Below are 12,481 nucleotides of genomic sequence, written 5' to 3'. Positions count from 1 at the left end.
TATATATACTGAAACGCGTGTAGGTATGACAATCGAGAAAACCAGTTTTTGTTTACATATTTTAAATTTATCTTTGCATTTATAAAAAAAATATAGAGATTGATATAATATAAATATAAATAAATAAAACTTCTTAAATTTTTTAAATAAAAGTTAATTGCGTTGTATATCAATAATAAATTAATGTTAAAAAAGAATTTAAAAACGTAACTAGAATTGTATCGAATGTGATTCTTATTTTTTTCGACAGTTCATCGTTTTATTTTAATATAATGATGTAACATTGTTATAACAAACAAATAATAAATAACACCATAAAACAAATTTTCTTATAAAAATATAATCAAAGATACAATGATTAAAATGCTAAATACTCACTCTGAGAACATTGAGTCTGTCTTTTTTCGCGCTTATCAGAGCAAGCTTGTTCATAACTCTGTCCAATGCGGCCAAAAGCTTGTGATTTCTTTCATCCCTTGTGCGTTGCTCCTCCAGATACTGTATATATCTCATGCGTAACCGATTTATGCAGACATCGTGTCTGCAATTAAAAAATTATTCATCAAATAGCAAATTTAAATTTCGAGAATATCCTGTCATTTTTTTTCATCTATTTTTATAACATTACTAATTCTATAGATATACGGTATTGTGTAAATTGCAATTATAAAAATTAACAAATTAGGAGCCATTAAAATAACTTACTGTAAAAAGCCTGTAAGATATGATCCTAATTTGACTAAGCTTCTTATTAAGTTTTCTCTTAAGTGAGAAATTGACCAATCATAGCCGATTATTCTTCTCACATTTGACTGTGATTGATCAATTTCTTACGACATACAATTAAGACTTCAAGCTTACGTAGATAATAGCTTATTGTATATGAGAGTCGTTATGTTAAAATATAAAATATACCTCGCACATGTTCATCTTTTTTTCCAAAAATTACAATATAGATATACGTAAAAATAGTTCACTCAAATAGTTAAGCGATCGATTAAAGAGTTAATGTGACTCCCTCACGAGCAGGTCACCTGGTAGCATAAGGTCGCCGAGGTCTTCGCGACAACATATAGCTAACGCAACTCCTTTGAAAATGGAGACGCGCATTATCGCGAGGCATGATATACGTGAACATTTTTATCCTAAGTTCACGATCGATGAACGCTCGGATGTCTCGGCCAGACACGAATCAGGACGCGTAAACAACGAGAGAGCAGAATTCACGTTGTCCCGAGCGCGAAGATATGTCGACGGGAATGGGATTGAGCTCGCTGCTGTTATTGATCGTGACATTCCGTAGAACTGGACTGCCACTGGATCGATATCGAGTATTTCAAGTATAATTTCTCTATATTATTGTTGCGTTAAACGAGATGCTAGAATGCGACTCATTCAAAATTTCACATTCTCAAATTGAAAAATTATTCAAAAAATATCCTGCTAGAAATAATAATTCGAGTCGATCGACATCGATTTGACTAATAATTTCTAGCTGTATCTTCTAGAATATTCTAGATGAAATAGATTTGGTATTTGTAAATTTTTTAACTGCTAAAACATTTGAAAGTAACTCTGCAATATGTGTTGTTAATCTTTCAAAAATAAGAGAGAACTAAAAAATTTAATTATCTTTTAACAATTTTTATCATCTTGCCTTAATCGCTAATAATATGCTAATGGTAATAAAAATATAATAATTATATTGCATTAAATAATAGAACAATATATGTATATGTATAAATAATATCTAATAAATTAGATTAAACCACAAGATTTATTACTTACTATTAATTTTCTAGATATCTAGCAAACTTCACTACGGTTCACTAGAATAATTTCATTAATCATGGTGTAATTAGATTTTTAATTCGCATCATGCATTACAATCAACAATAGTAAAAATGTCACATTGATACCATAATAGACTCACAATAGTCGCGGATAAATTGTGATGATTATCAAAAAGTCACAATATGATCACATTATTATCTTAATCTATGTATGTCATAGTAATGTCATAGTGAGGTGCAATTTTTATCAGTCTTATAATGATATCGATATAACGATAGCGATATCATTATAAAACGGTATCGCCTGTGACAAAGCGGACATTCACTATGACTTTATTACGATATTATTGTGACTTTTTCTGCCGTGGGAATAGTGTCACATTGATCTGCACTCTCTCTTCCATATTAAAGTCTATCAAAGCGGCATCGCGGGAATTCTGCTTCTCGGATTCCAAACGGATTCGAAACTCACTCACCTGTTATGGGACTCTCGCATGAGCACGGTGAATCGCTCCTCCAGTCGTATTCTCTCCTCCTCGCTGAAAATTTCACGATATTATTGACAATCGTATTTTCGTGTTCGCAAAACTATCCTGAAAGATGTAAAATGTACTTGCCTCTTCCGCAGCTTCTCCTGAAGCTCAAACATTCTCTTGTAATAATCGTGGCCATCGTAAAGCGGTGCCATGCTGCGCGCCATTCGGAGATCAAAAAGTCGAGGGATGGTCGTCGCACATCGAGGCGAGATCGATGCACAATCGATTCAAATAATGCTTCACGCGACGGAAGTTCAAGTTTGCTTACGGTGCGACTCGAAAAACAAGAGTATCTTGCGGCGTCGATAATCGTGATTTAAGGAATTTTTTAGCATCTCTGAAACAGATGTGAAGACCACAGTAATGCAAATCGTGCTCGAAACGAAACCCATAGTTTTCTAGTTTGACTTTTCAAATTTGAAATTATGTTAATTTCTTCAGAAGAAATGCAAACTTTGTAAAATAGAAAAAAAGAGGAAGAAATAAGAAGCATACTAAAGTTTTGACGCAAATGAAGAAACAGATGTTTCTAAAAAGAAAAATTTCACAAACAAATATTTAAAATGAATAAAACTCACTGAACATAAAGTGACAGTAACATTATTTCAACAATATATAATTATACCGATAATTTCATACTTAACAATATAACTTGTCACGTACATACGTCATATTACATTTGTATTGTTAAGTGAGAAATTATAATATTGATGTAATGTCATCGTTACTTCGTCTTTAGCGGGAAATATAATTGGAGAACACATTTAAAAGATAGAATATTTAAATCATAAAAGCGTACGTTACTTAAAACGAATTGAACATTTTTTGAAGGAAAAGTACAAAAGAACTAATTAAAAAAGAACAGAATTAAAGATTCATATACATGATGATTAAATGCGACGCATACTTTTAAATTCAAAAATGATGAAATAAGTTTAAATCAAACGAAGATTAAATTATTAAAACTAGAGTTCGAGTGTTGTGGATCACGACACTCGAATCGCGCAGAATTATTCACAACAGCGATACAGATGCAGCAACAATAGAACGAACACTCGGTGTGCGCGAGGTATTCAGTATTTGAGTCCTCAAGGCCTTCAGAGCGAGGAAACGACCCTTCGTCATACCGACGCGGCGAGCAACTGTCGCGGTCGAATCGTCGAGTCTACCGTGGCAGGTCGGGGTTGTTTCAGCGGGTAAACACGCAGGTGTTACGTTCCCTACTCCCTTTATGCCGAGCGAATTCGTGCGACTAAGCAGCGGCTATTTAACTTGATTTTCACAATGTTACGAAACGCGTGCATGGATCCGCGTTTTCGCCACGTGTGCGACTGGTACCCGCATGATTTATCATTTTAGACCTGTATCAGTCGAATTTTGTATTGTTAACATCAAACTCAAATCTTCGTATCAATATAGAATTAAAGGAATAAAATGATTATATGTTTGATGATTATGTGAAAAGAAATAAGTAGTTTAATTATTAATATATCTTTCTTGACAAGCATCTTTTTTCAAAATAAATTTCCGGCTTTTATAATTTTGAATATCTAGTTTGAGAGAGAGAGAGAGAGAGAGAGAATACTTTAAACATTTATTTCAATTTAATAAATTTTAATGCAAGTTGAAAGCCGGTTATTTAGAGTTTAATTCTTCCACTGTTCTTAACGCTGCTCTTCTACGTGGTCCTAAAGTTAAACAGAAATTTATCGATTTATTAATTATTATAGCATCATATAATAAATATCATAAAAACTTTCTAAATACTATAAAAAATAGAGTACTAGATTAAACACTAAAATTTCTACTTTTCGATTCCTTGTCTCGAATTCTATTTTACGAATAATGAGGCGATTGAAACAGTAGGGACCAAGTTAAAATTTGTGGTACCTCGACGTAACTCCGACGTCAATTGCAACGCTGAAGTACTACAATCGATAAAAGTCACATTGCAGTAGTTAGCGACGAAATATAACTAAATTCCATCGATCGAGCGTGAAAGGATATGCTTAAGGATGCAATCTGTGGCGCAGTACTCTATGCGGTCACGTCGCGTGCCAGTTGCAAATTTTCTCCTAGATATCGTGTGCCCCGACTTCCTACCTTCCAGTTAGTTGATTTACCTTGATAAAAACGAAATAAGAGAGGGCGTATAATTGTGTACCAACACCATGCTGCATTAATAAATTATGAGTACATTGCTGTTTATTAACTACATCAAGGAATACATTTATATTTTCCAAAAATATTGTTTTTATATTTAAATAAATGTAAAAAGAATGAAGAATGATAATTCATAGAAACTTAGAGATTTTTTCCTGCTTTCATGTGTTCTAGCACACACATACATATATACACATATCTTTCGTGGATCTTTATACCACCTTCCTATACTTCGCACGCAAATGTTCCGTCAACTCAGGTGTTTTCGATGTCGCCATGTAGAAAACGAATTCCAAGTTGTCGCCGTTGCGTTTGTACACTCGACGTGTCTGTCGTGAAAAAAAATAAATATTAACAAAAATCAACAATTTTCTACTTATATAATTATTAATGTTTGATATTTGCGAGGTTTCATGAACAAATATATTCTGCAAAACGCGAGCAAGTATAATAGACAAAAGAAAAATACAGTCTTATAACAGGAGATAACATTTGGTTAATGAATCTATATTTAAAAATAAGTAAAAAATATATATATAAATAAAAATAAAAGTTTATTGTAACAGTATAAAACATCATAGTACATCAAATGACATATTCTTAAGTCATCGTAACAAGAGCTCTTTTAAAGATTTGTCCTTACTGAAGCCGATTGTTCTGTGATCGATATATTGGCTTCTTCTTCTCTTATAAAAAAAAGAACAGGAAAAACCAATATGCCAATCACAGTTGTTAGTTTCAATGAAGAATTGAAGACAAGCCTTTGTAAAGCTTTGTGCTTAGAAAAATTGATCTTAGAGAAATTAAACAATTTATTTTCCTTTTTCTCTTTGTTAAATTTTTACTTGTTCATATAGAATCTTTACCTATTCGCGGTCATATCTCCAATTACAAGACATCCAATATAATATCCGAAAATATGATCATACCTCTGTTAAAGTTGGAAAAGATGGCATCGATGCGTCTGTCGTTAATATATTGGTGCTGTGTAAGTCGATGGTACTGTTATCACCCATTAGATCACCTTGTTCGACCGTAAACAATCCTATGTTATCAATTAGACTAAGTATGACCTTGTTAGTTCCTGGTAAGATCTGGAAGAAGCCGGTCTCTCGATGCATTGGTGTCCCTGAATCTGAATGCCAGCTCTGTGCGATGTAATTGAACATCGGCTGACCTGTGGATGTAATGTTTATCTCGTCGTAATAATTGAAGGGCTTGATGGTTGGGTATATGCCCACTGCAGGCTCATCTGTTATCCATGTGCCCTCCAACCAGGCCAGCACGTGCAACAGCTCATGCAGCTGCAAAACTTTCATTTGCATCTTTGCGGCAGTTGTAGCTAGCAATCTAGTAGTCTAATAAGCTTTTGATTGGCTTTTCGTATCTTCAACAGTAAGCCGCTTCATATTGAGATAGCAACGTGAGATTTTCAATATTTTATACCTTCGCATCGTCTCGTAATCTCATTTATTACATAAAATTATACACTAGCACGCAACGTTCTGTAGCATTACGGACTTGATGCTTGTATCACAAGTAGAAATCGCAATCAGCAATCGGGAAACTATACGCTCCACGTATTATTACAGATTTATTCTATTCAGCAGCTATAGTTTTCATTTTTCCTCTTTTCCTCTCCTACATTTAATTATGTATTTATGTAATTATACACATCCGAAGTGCAGAAAACATAATAATTCGCAAATATTACGCAGTCACAAAGAACAGATCTCGAGCTGTTACATAATAAAAGGTAAATAATATTTAATAGCAATTTCATGGATGCTCATGTAATCGCAGTAGATTATTAGATAATAAATAATTGATTCGGCATGCGCGTTTTTATCGTTCTAAAATTTTATTTACGTTTACAGAATTACAGTAATTAATTAATAATCAAAAACGTATATTAGAATTAAAACTTAATTTGCTCTTTAGGATGACCAGATCTAACTTAGGTACACTAGGACATTCCAGATTAAAAAGTAATACAAAAATAGGATATCAAGACTCAAAAGTAGAATAAAAGAAGAGAACATTTTAAGTTAAATTGTAGTATAAAGTAAGTAATATAATTAAGCTAAAAAAAATATATATATTAAAAAATTCTATAAATGATAAAAACATATTTAAAGTATTAGCAAGAAAACAGTTTTACATAATAATATTTAATAATTAACAATAACATTAAAAGAAAGCTCGACAATAATAAATAAAAATAAATATAATTTCACAAATTTTATTTATATATTTTGATATAAATAATTGTTGCACCGGTTTAATCATTGCAACCTTTTCGAATGCTCAACAAATTTTAAATAATGGGCAACCTTAATTTGGATTCAACCAGATTCAACGTTTATGATGATTGACTACAAATTTGCAAGCATCCTAACGAATAACACAACTGTAAAAACTAAATATTCTAATTTATGTTAAATTTCCGTTAAGAATTGAATCATTGTTAAATATTGAAAATGATCCAATCGGTGTCGAAACGTTCGTTATGGTATTTGTTTATTTTTCATTAATTTAATTATATCTTCTTTTTTCTTCAACCGTAATATTATTATTTCGGCTCGTTGCCCATGAAATTATATTTATTTTTAAATATTTAATAATTTTCAAATATTTTATCATAGATATATAATAGTTAAGAATGCACCGGATATCTGAAAAGAATATGACACCGGATCCGGTACATCTCTAATTATGATTAGCTTACTGTGTATTTCATGTGTAATAGAATCAATAACTTTCGGTCATCTTGCTCTTTCTCAAAATAAGTACCAAAAGGCAAAAAGAGCACAATCTAACATACTGAAAAGTATACCGGCCGGCCGGCATCTTAAAAGAAAAGTATAGCATATGTCTGGGAAAAACCGAATGTTTGGTCACCCTATCTTTGCGTCTTTCTATTACTTTTCGTTCACTTTCATGTATTTTGCTCGTAAGTGTTCAGTCAACACTGGGGTACTCGATGTTGCCATGTAAAACACATATTCCAAACAATTATCGTGAAGTTTAAATTCCCTGCGTACCTATCATAAAATTAGAAACATATTTTAATTCAAAATTATGCTATCACTTAAATGAATATCAACTACAATGCTAAGTTGATAAAATTTATAATAAATTTGGTCATTCACACTATAATGGATTAGTGCACATTAAAGAATGCTTTATATAAAGTATCTAAATATAGTTATATATATATATATATAACATATTCAATTTTGACAATACATATTTGTTAGATAATGTGTTATTTGATATTTAATAAAAAATTTATATGCTTTTACATTTAACTTGACTAATTTTATGTACAGTAATTTTTAGCATGCACTAATCTAATATATTGCAAGTGACCAAATTTGCTATTGGATATACCTGTATTACATGAGGCATCTTTGCCTCTTTTATCCTAGTTATATCAGTGCTGTTTAAATTGATGGTTTTGTCTGTTATTTCTCCACATTCAATGGTAGTTAAACCAAAATTATGTGCTGAGATAAGAGTTACTTGATTAGTTCCAGGCTTCACTTTCAGAAAACCTGTTTCTCGATGCATTGGCTTTTTTAAATCCGAGCTGGAAAAACTTTGGGCAGTATAATTGAACATAGGTTGCCCTAAGGATGTAAAGTTTATCTCATCATAATAGCTAAAATCTTTAATCGTTGGGTATTTGCCGCTGCCTTGATTCTCCGTTTTCCACATTCCTTCCAGCCAAGCCAACGGTTCTAGTGCTTTATGCAGTGGTACACATTCCATGTTTCTACTTATTATTTTATATATTCTGGATATATTGAACAAGTGTATAAATTATAATTAGGAACTAATTCTTAGAAACTAATCCTTTGCAATTCTAACTTTTAATTAGAGAATTTCAACAAAATATAACCTGTAAATCATATAATCACAATTAATATGAAAGATAAGATTTAAAATTTTTTAATAAAAAGTTAATGTTATATCCATAACTCACCTTTTCAAGCAAACACACTATATTCTTTTTTATTATATACACACAAGATTTGTTAGCATTAATTATCACAATTGATAGAAATCAAGAATAGAAGTTCTCATGATATAGTCAAATTTATTTCCTGGATGAAATAGATCTAACAACTGGCGCTGTTAAAAAAACAGTAATCCTTAAAAAGCCTGCTACCATAACAGTTCTTGTAAACAACAGTTGTTAGAAGATATTAGAAGAGTCGATACACTTCCATGATTTACAACTTCTGGAATACAAGTTGATGAGCAAAGGCACTTACAATAACTAGGAGACTTTGCAGGGCAATTTTAATGACTGTACATCTGGTAGAACTTTTCTCTTCTGGTTTTGTCTTTGCACTCACTACTTAGTGATAGCTGATAACAATTATTTTCTTCTACACTTCCACAGATATCTAGCTAAAGAGAATAAACATTATTAAGTAAATACAAAAATTGTTGATTAGAGAAGTTAGTTTATTAAAAATTTACCTTAAAAATTTAAATATCCGAATTTGATGACCATTCTATTACAACTTATACCTAACAATATGTTATTGTAGTAGTCTGATAAAATCTAGGTTCATGAGCAATGTGTGTGGATTTTCCACAGATATATATTCTTGATGCTTCTCGGCGCAACGAAGAGTTATATAATGTTATCATGTCCTTGTCGATTGCATATATTTCTTAATCAAACACATCAGTTATGAAACTTAAATGTATATTTCAATATTCATATGTAATATCTATAGTTGATACTTCGATTTTAAAGCAAATGATTCTGTTCGTCCTTGTCTATCTCACGTAATAGTATAAGAAAGAACCACAAAAACGGAGACTACAAAATTGATATATGAAAAAAGCCGGTACTTACTGTGTCTCATAGGAGACGCAGTACTATGTGACAATATATAGCAAAAATTCATTAAAAAATATCAGAACTATAATTATAAACGTGATATAATCTCAGTTTTTTATTTTTTAAATAAGTATCTTTTTCAAATTATAAAAAAATGTTTTTTTAAGTTGCTACAATTTTCTCTTGGCTGCACTCTTTGGCAGTGTAGGGTGATTGCACCCATGATTGCATCAGTTCATCTTTTTTCCTTTTCCCTTCTCCTGGAGAGAAAAGGAAGAAAGATGAACTAGTGCAAAAGTTCAGCTGAGTGTTGCACTGGTGCAGCCAAGAGAAAACGCTACTAGTGTCGCGGGCGTCGCGGCTTCGCGCATGCGCATTGCTATCATTTTTATGATATGTATGTATTACGTATTGACAGTATTAACCTATAATGCGCACATTATAATTTTGAATCATCTTTATGAATTATGAAAGTACAAACTTAATTGTCGAATCCGATCGACAAAATTCTTTTTCTATGTATTAAAATGTATTTTCTTCTGATAAGAGTTTTTAACTAAATAAGTTGACAAGATTCATCAAATAACTGCACATCAAATGTTTTTGATGACTTTTCTCGTTAATTGCCTCGCACCTTTTCTGGATACCAAAAAGAAACATCATGAGTAATGTGAGTGTAAGTCAGCTTGTGAATCAAGTGGACAAGAGCAATTTTACACTATACACGGAATGGGAAGATACATCTTTCAAAATAATGGTGTTGAGACCGAGTACGCTGCCGTTAAGTGGCGAGGTACTTTAATTAATTATTTACTTATTTTATTGTTTATTTATAGGTGCAGTCAAAGTCTCGCTACAAATGTTTTGAAGCATTTGATTAATTAATCAGAACAAAATTTTATTAATTGATTTATCAAAGAATATAAAACAATAGTCTGTTCGTGTTACTTAAAATCCCCAAAAATGTTTACACTCAAAGTGAGATATATATTTGGTGTTAAAAAAAGAAAACGAAAATGCTATGTGCAAAAAGTGCAAGCAATACGAACAGACTTATTTATAACAATCAAGTTTCGAAAGCATTTGTGACATACTGTTGATCATAATCAGCGCCCTTTCCAGCAAAGAGACAATGTGATTGTTGAATTATTTTATCCTTGTTTAAAATCAGCAAATAATAAAGATGTAATGATTCATTGTGTCCTTGTTGGAAAACACAGGCAGAGTACAAGACAAAATTTGAAGAATGTAAGCAGTTTGATATCAGGTTTATAAAAAAAAATATATGTCACTATTGACAGTCAACAACTATCATTTATTGACAGCTTTTATTATTTTAGATGCATATAGAGAATGCTCATTATTTTTTAAATCATCTAGATGAGTCCTTTGAAACATATTTGGAGAACACAAAACAAGCATTCTCTGGAAAAGACACTGATATACAGTTCTTTCTACAAGATGAGTCATATGGAACAACATTTACATGGAAACAACAAAATGTTCTCACTCGTGGAGAAATTATAATGCATTCTCTTTCGAATATATTAATTCTATCTGATACTTTAAAACAGTCATTAGAACTTTATCAAGAGTATCAAGAGCGAGCACTGACATTGAAAAATGAGAACGAACACTTAAAGAAAACCAATACACAGCTAATTGTAGATACAGAAGAAATGACAAACAAAAAGAGTACTATGGAGAAAGATCTATATAAGAAATTTCTTTTACTTCTGAATACAAAGAAAAAAAAGATCAGAGAGCTTCAGGAGGCTTTAAACAATACCAAAAGGATAACAACAAAATCAGCATATGATGAAACCACCGATGATGAAAGTGATGACTCAAATGTGAAGAGTAAGAAAGTATATGATACTAAATTATCTAAGCTAAGAAAACACAAGTTGGATTACGACAATGATCAGGAAATTATATCAAAGAATAGTAAGAAAGATTTTAAGAAACGCATAAATTTCTCTTCTAGTGAAAGTACAAGCCCTGAGCCTTCAACTAGTAAAGGCAATTTAATGTTACAAAACGTAGATATGTATGATACAGTGAAGTCCAAGCAAGTTCTTAACAGCTCAGAAGAAGAACGTAACAGCTCCGAGGAGGATATATTTTCCCAATGACAAAAGTAATATATTGCATTCATTTCCTTATAATTAAGAAGAGATACAATTTTACAATTTTTTAATATATTTAACAAAATTATATATCATTTTAGAGAAAGTCTATATGAAAAATTATAGTGCATATATTCGATTTATATTGTGTGATTAAATTAAATGTTCTAGTCTAAAATCTAACATTTTAATAAAAAGTATTTTAGATTAAAAAAATGTGTTATTATATGTACAAGAATTGATAATATATCAAAATAAAATGTAATTTTTCATTTTTGCTGCAAAATCAATTATTCTTATTGCATAATTTAATTGTAAACATTGTAAATAATATATTTTGATAATAATATTTTATAAAACATTATGAAATATGAAATGTGTAATAAAAATATTTTTATTAAGGAAAAATTATAGAGAACTATTATTTAATATTTTCTATATATATATATATAGAAAAAAATTTTCTATATTTAATATAATTAAAGTAATTGTGAGATAATGAAATGCTTTGCATTTTTAATGTTTAAATAGTTTTAACTATTGTAAAAGATTACACTCAGGAAAAAATCGAGGATTTAAAAAATCGTTTTCATAGTGATTAAAAAAAAGTAACAACGATTCGATCATTAAAGAATGCCTATATGTTAATGTTATCCACAATATTTTACATAAAATATATATTACAATATTATCATTAATAAATAACGAATAGTGGTAATATTTATCGTTTCGTTCTAATATGCAAATGCCAAAATTTACATAATTAAGTACATCACGTTTCATAGTAGAAATTCAAAATGTGCAATAAAAGCATCAAGCGAATTTGATAAACGTATCACTCGACGATTTCATTACAGATATCAATCTCGTCAATCTACGATAATTGACTTATAATTAGTATATAGTTTTTATTTTGGATAGTTAAAGTATGTGATCTCTCTCTCTCTCTCTCTCTCTCTCTCTCTCTCTCTCTATATATATATATATATATATATATAT

The 12,481-nt window shown here is 30.7% G+C and overlaps 3 protein-coding genes across 7 annotated transcripts in view; 1 reads left to right on the top strand and 2 right to left on the bottom strand.

The window, feature by feature from the left end:
• Window positions 1–6,125, bottom strand: part of LOC108772596 (uncharacterized) — a 9,725-nt gene extending 3,600 nt beyond the window's left edge. The window contains exons 1-3 of the mRNA XM_018538165.1: window positions 5,422–6,125; window positions 4,724–4,821; window positions 379–541 (exon numbers count right to left, since the gene is read on the bottom strand). Of these exons, the coding sequence (XP_018393667.1) occupies window positions 379–541; window positions 4,724–4,821; window positions 5,422–5,817 (657 nt within the window). The 5' untranslated portion in view covers window positions 5,818–6,125. The remainder of the gene's footprint in view (window positions 1–378; window positions 542–4,723; window positions 4,822–5,421) is intronic.
• A 964-nt stretch (window positions 6,126–7,089) lies between these two features.
• On the bottom strand, window positions 7,090–8,366 carry LOC108772690 (THAP domain-containing protein 4). The gene is made up of 2 exons (XM_018538280.1): window positions 7,886–8,366; window positions 7,090–7,536 (listed from the first exon to the last, which is right to left on the bottom strand). Exons 1-2 carry the CDS (start codon window positions 8,264–8,266, stop codon window positions 7,414–7,416), a joined length of 504 nt encoding a protein of 167 aa, XP_018393782.1. The 5' UTR covers window positions 8,267–8,366; the 3' UTR covers window positions 7,090–7,413.
• Window positions 8,367–9,898: 1,532 nt separating this feature from the next.
• Window positions 9,899–11,525, top strand: LOC108772650 (DNA repair protein XRCC4). Of its 5 annotated transcripts, XM_018538254.1 has the most exons (3): window positions 9,899–10,146; window positions 10,694–11,213; window positions 11,341–11,466. In XM_018538254.1, the coding sequence occupies exons 1-3, from the start codon at window positions 10,015–10,017 to the stop codon at window positions 11,382–11,384; spliced, it is 696 nt and encodes a 231-aa protein (XP_018393756.1). In that variant the 5' UTR covers window positions 9,899–10,014; the 3' UTR covers window positions 11,385–11,466. The 5 variants fall into 5 exon arrangements, with proteins under 5 accessions (XP_018393756.1, XP_018393726.1, XP_018393739.1 ...); XM_018538224.1 differs by having other exon boundaries at window positions 10,694–11,525; XM_018538237.1 differs by having other exon boundaries at window positions 10,020–10,146; window positions 10,734–11,525.
• Window positions 11,526–12,481: the final 956 nt, after the last annotated feature.

Source organism: Cyphomyrmex costatus, unplaced genomic scaffold (assembly GCF_001594065.2).
Source record: "Cyphomyrmex costatus isolate MS0001 unplaced genomic scaffold, Ccosl1.0 scaffold101, whole genome shotgun sequence".
Lineage (NCBI taxonomy): Eukaryota > Metazoa > Arthropoda > Insecta > Hymenoptera > Formicidae > Cyphomyrmex > Cyphomyrmex costatus.
Note: the sequence above shows the minus strand (reverse complement) of the source record. Positions and strands in the feature narration are given on the sequence as shown.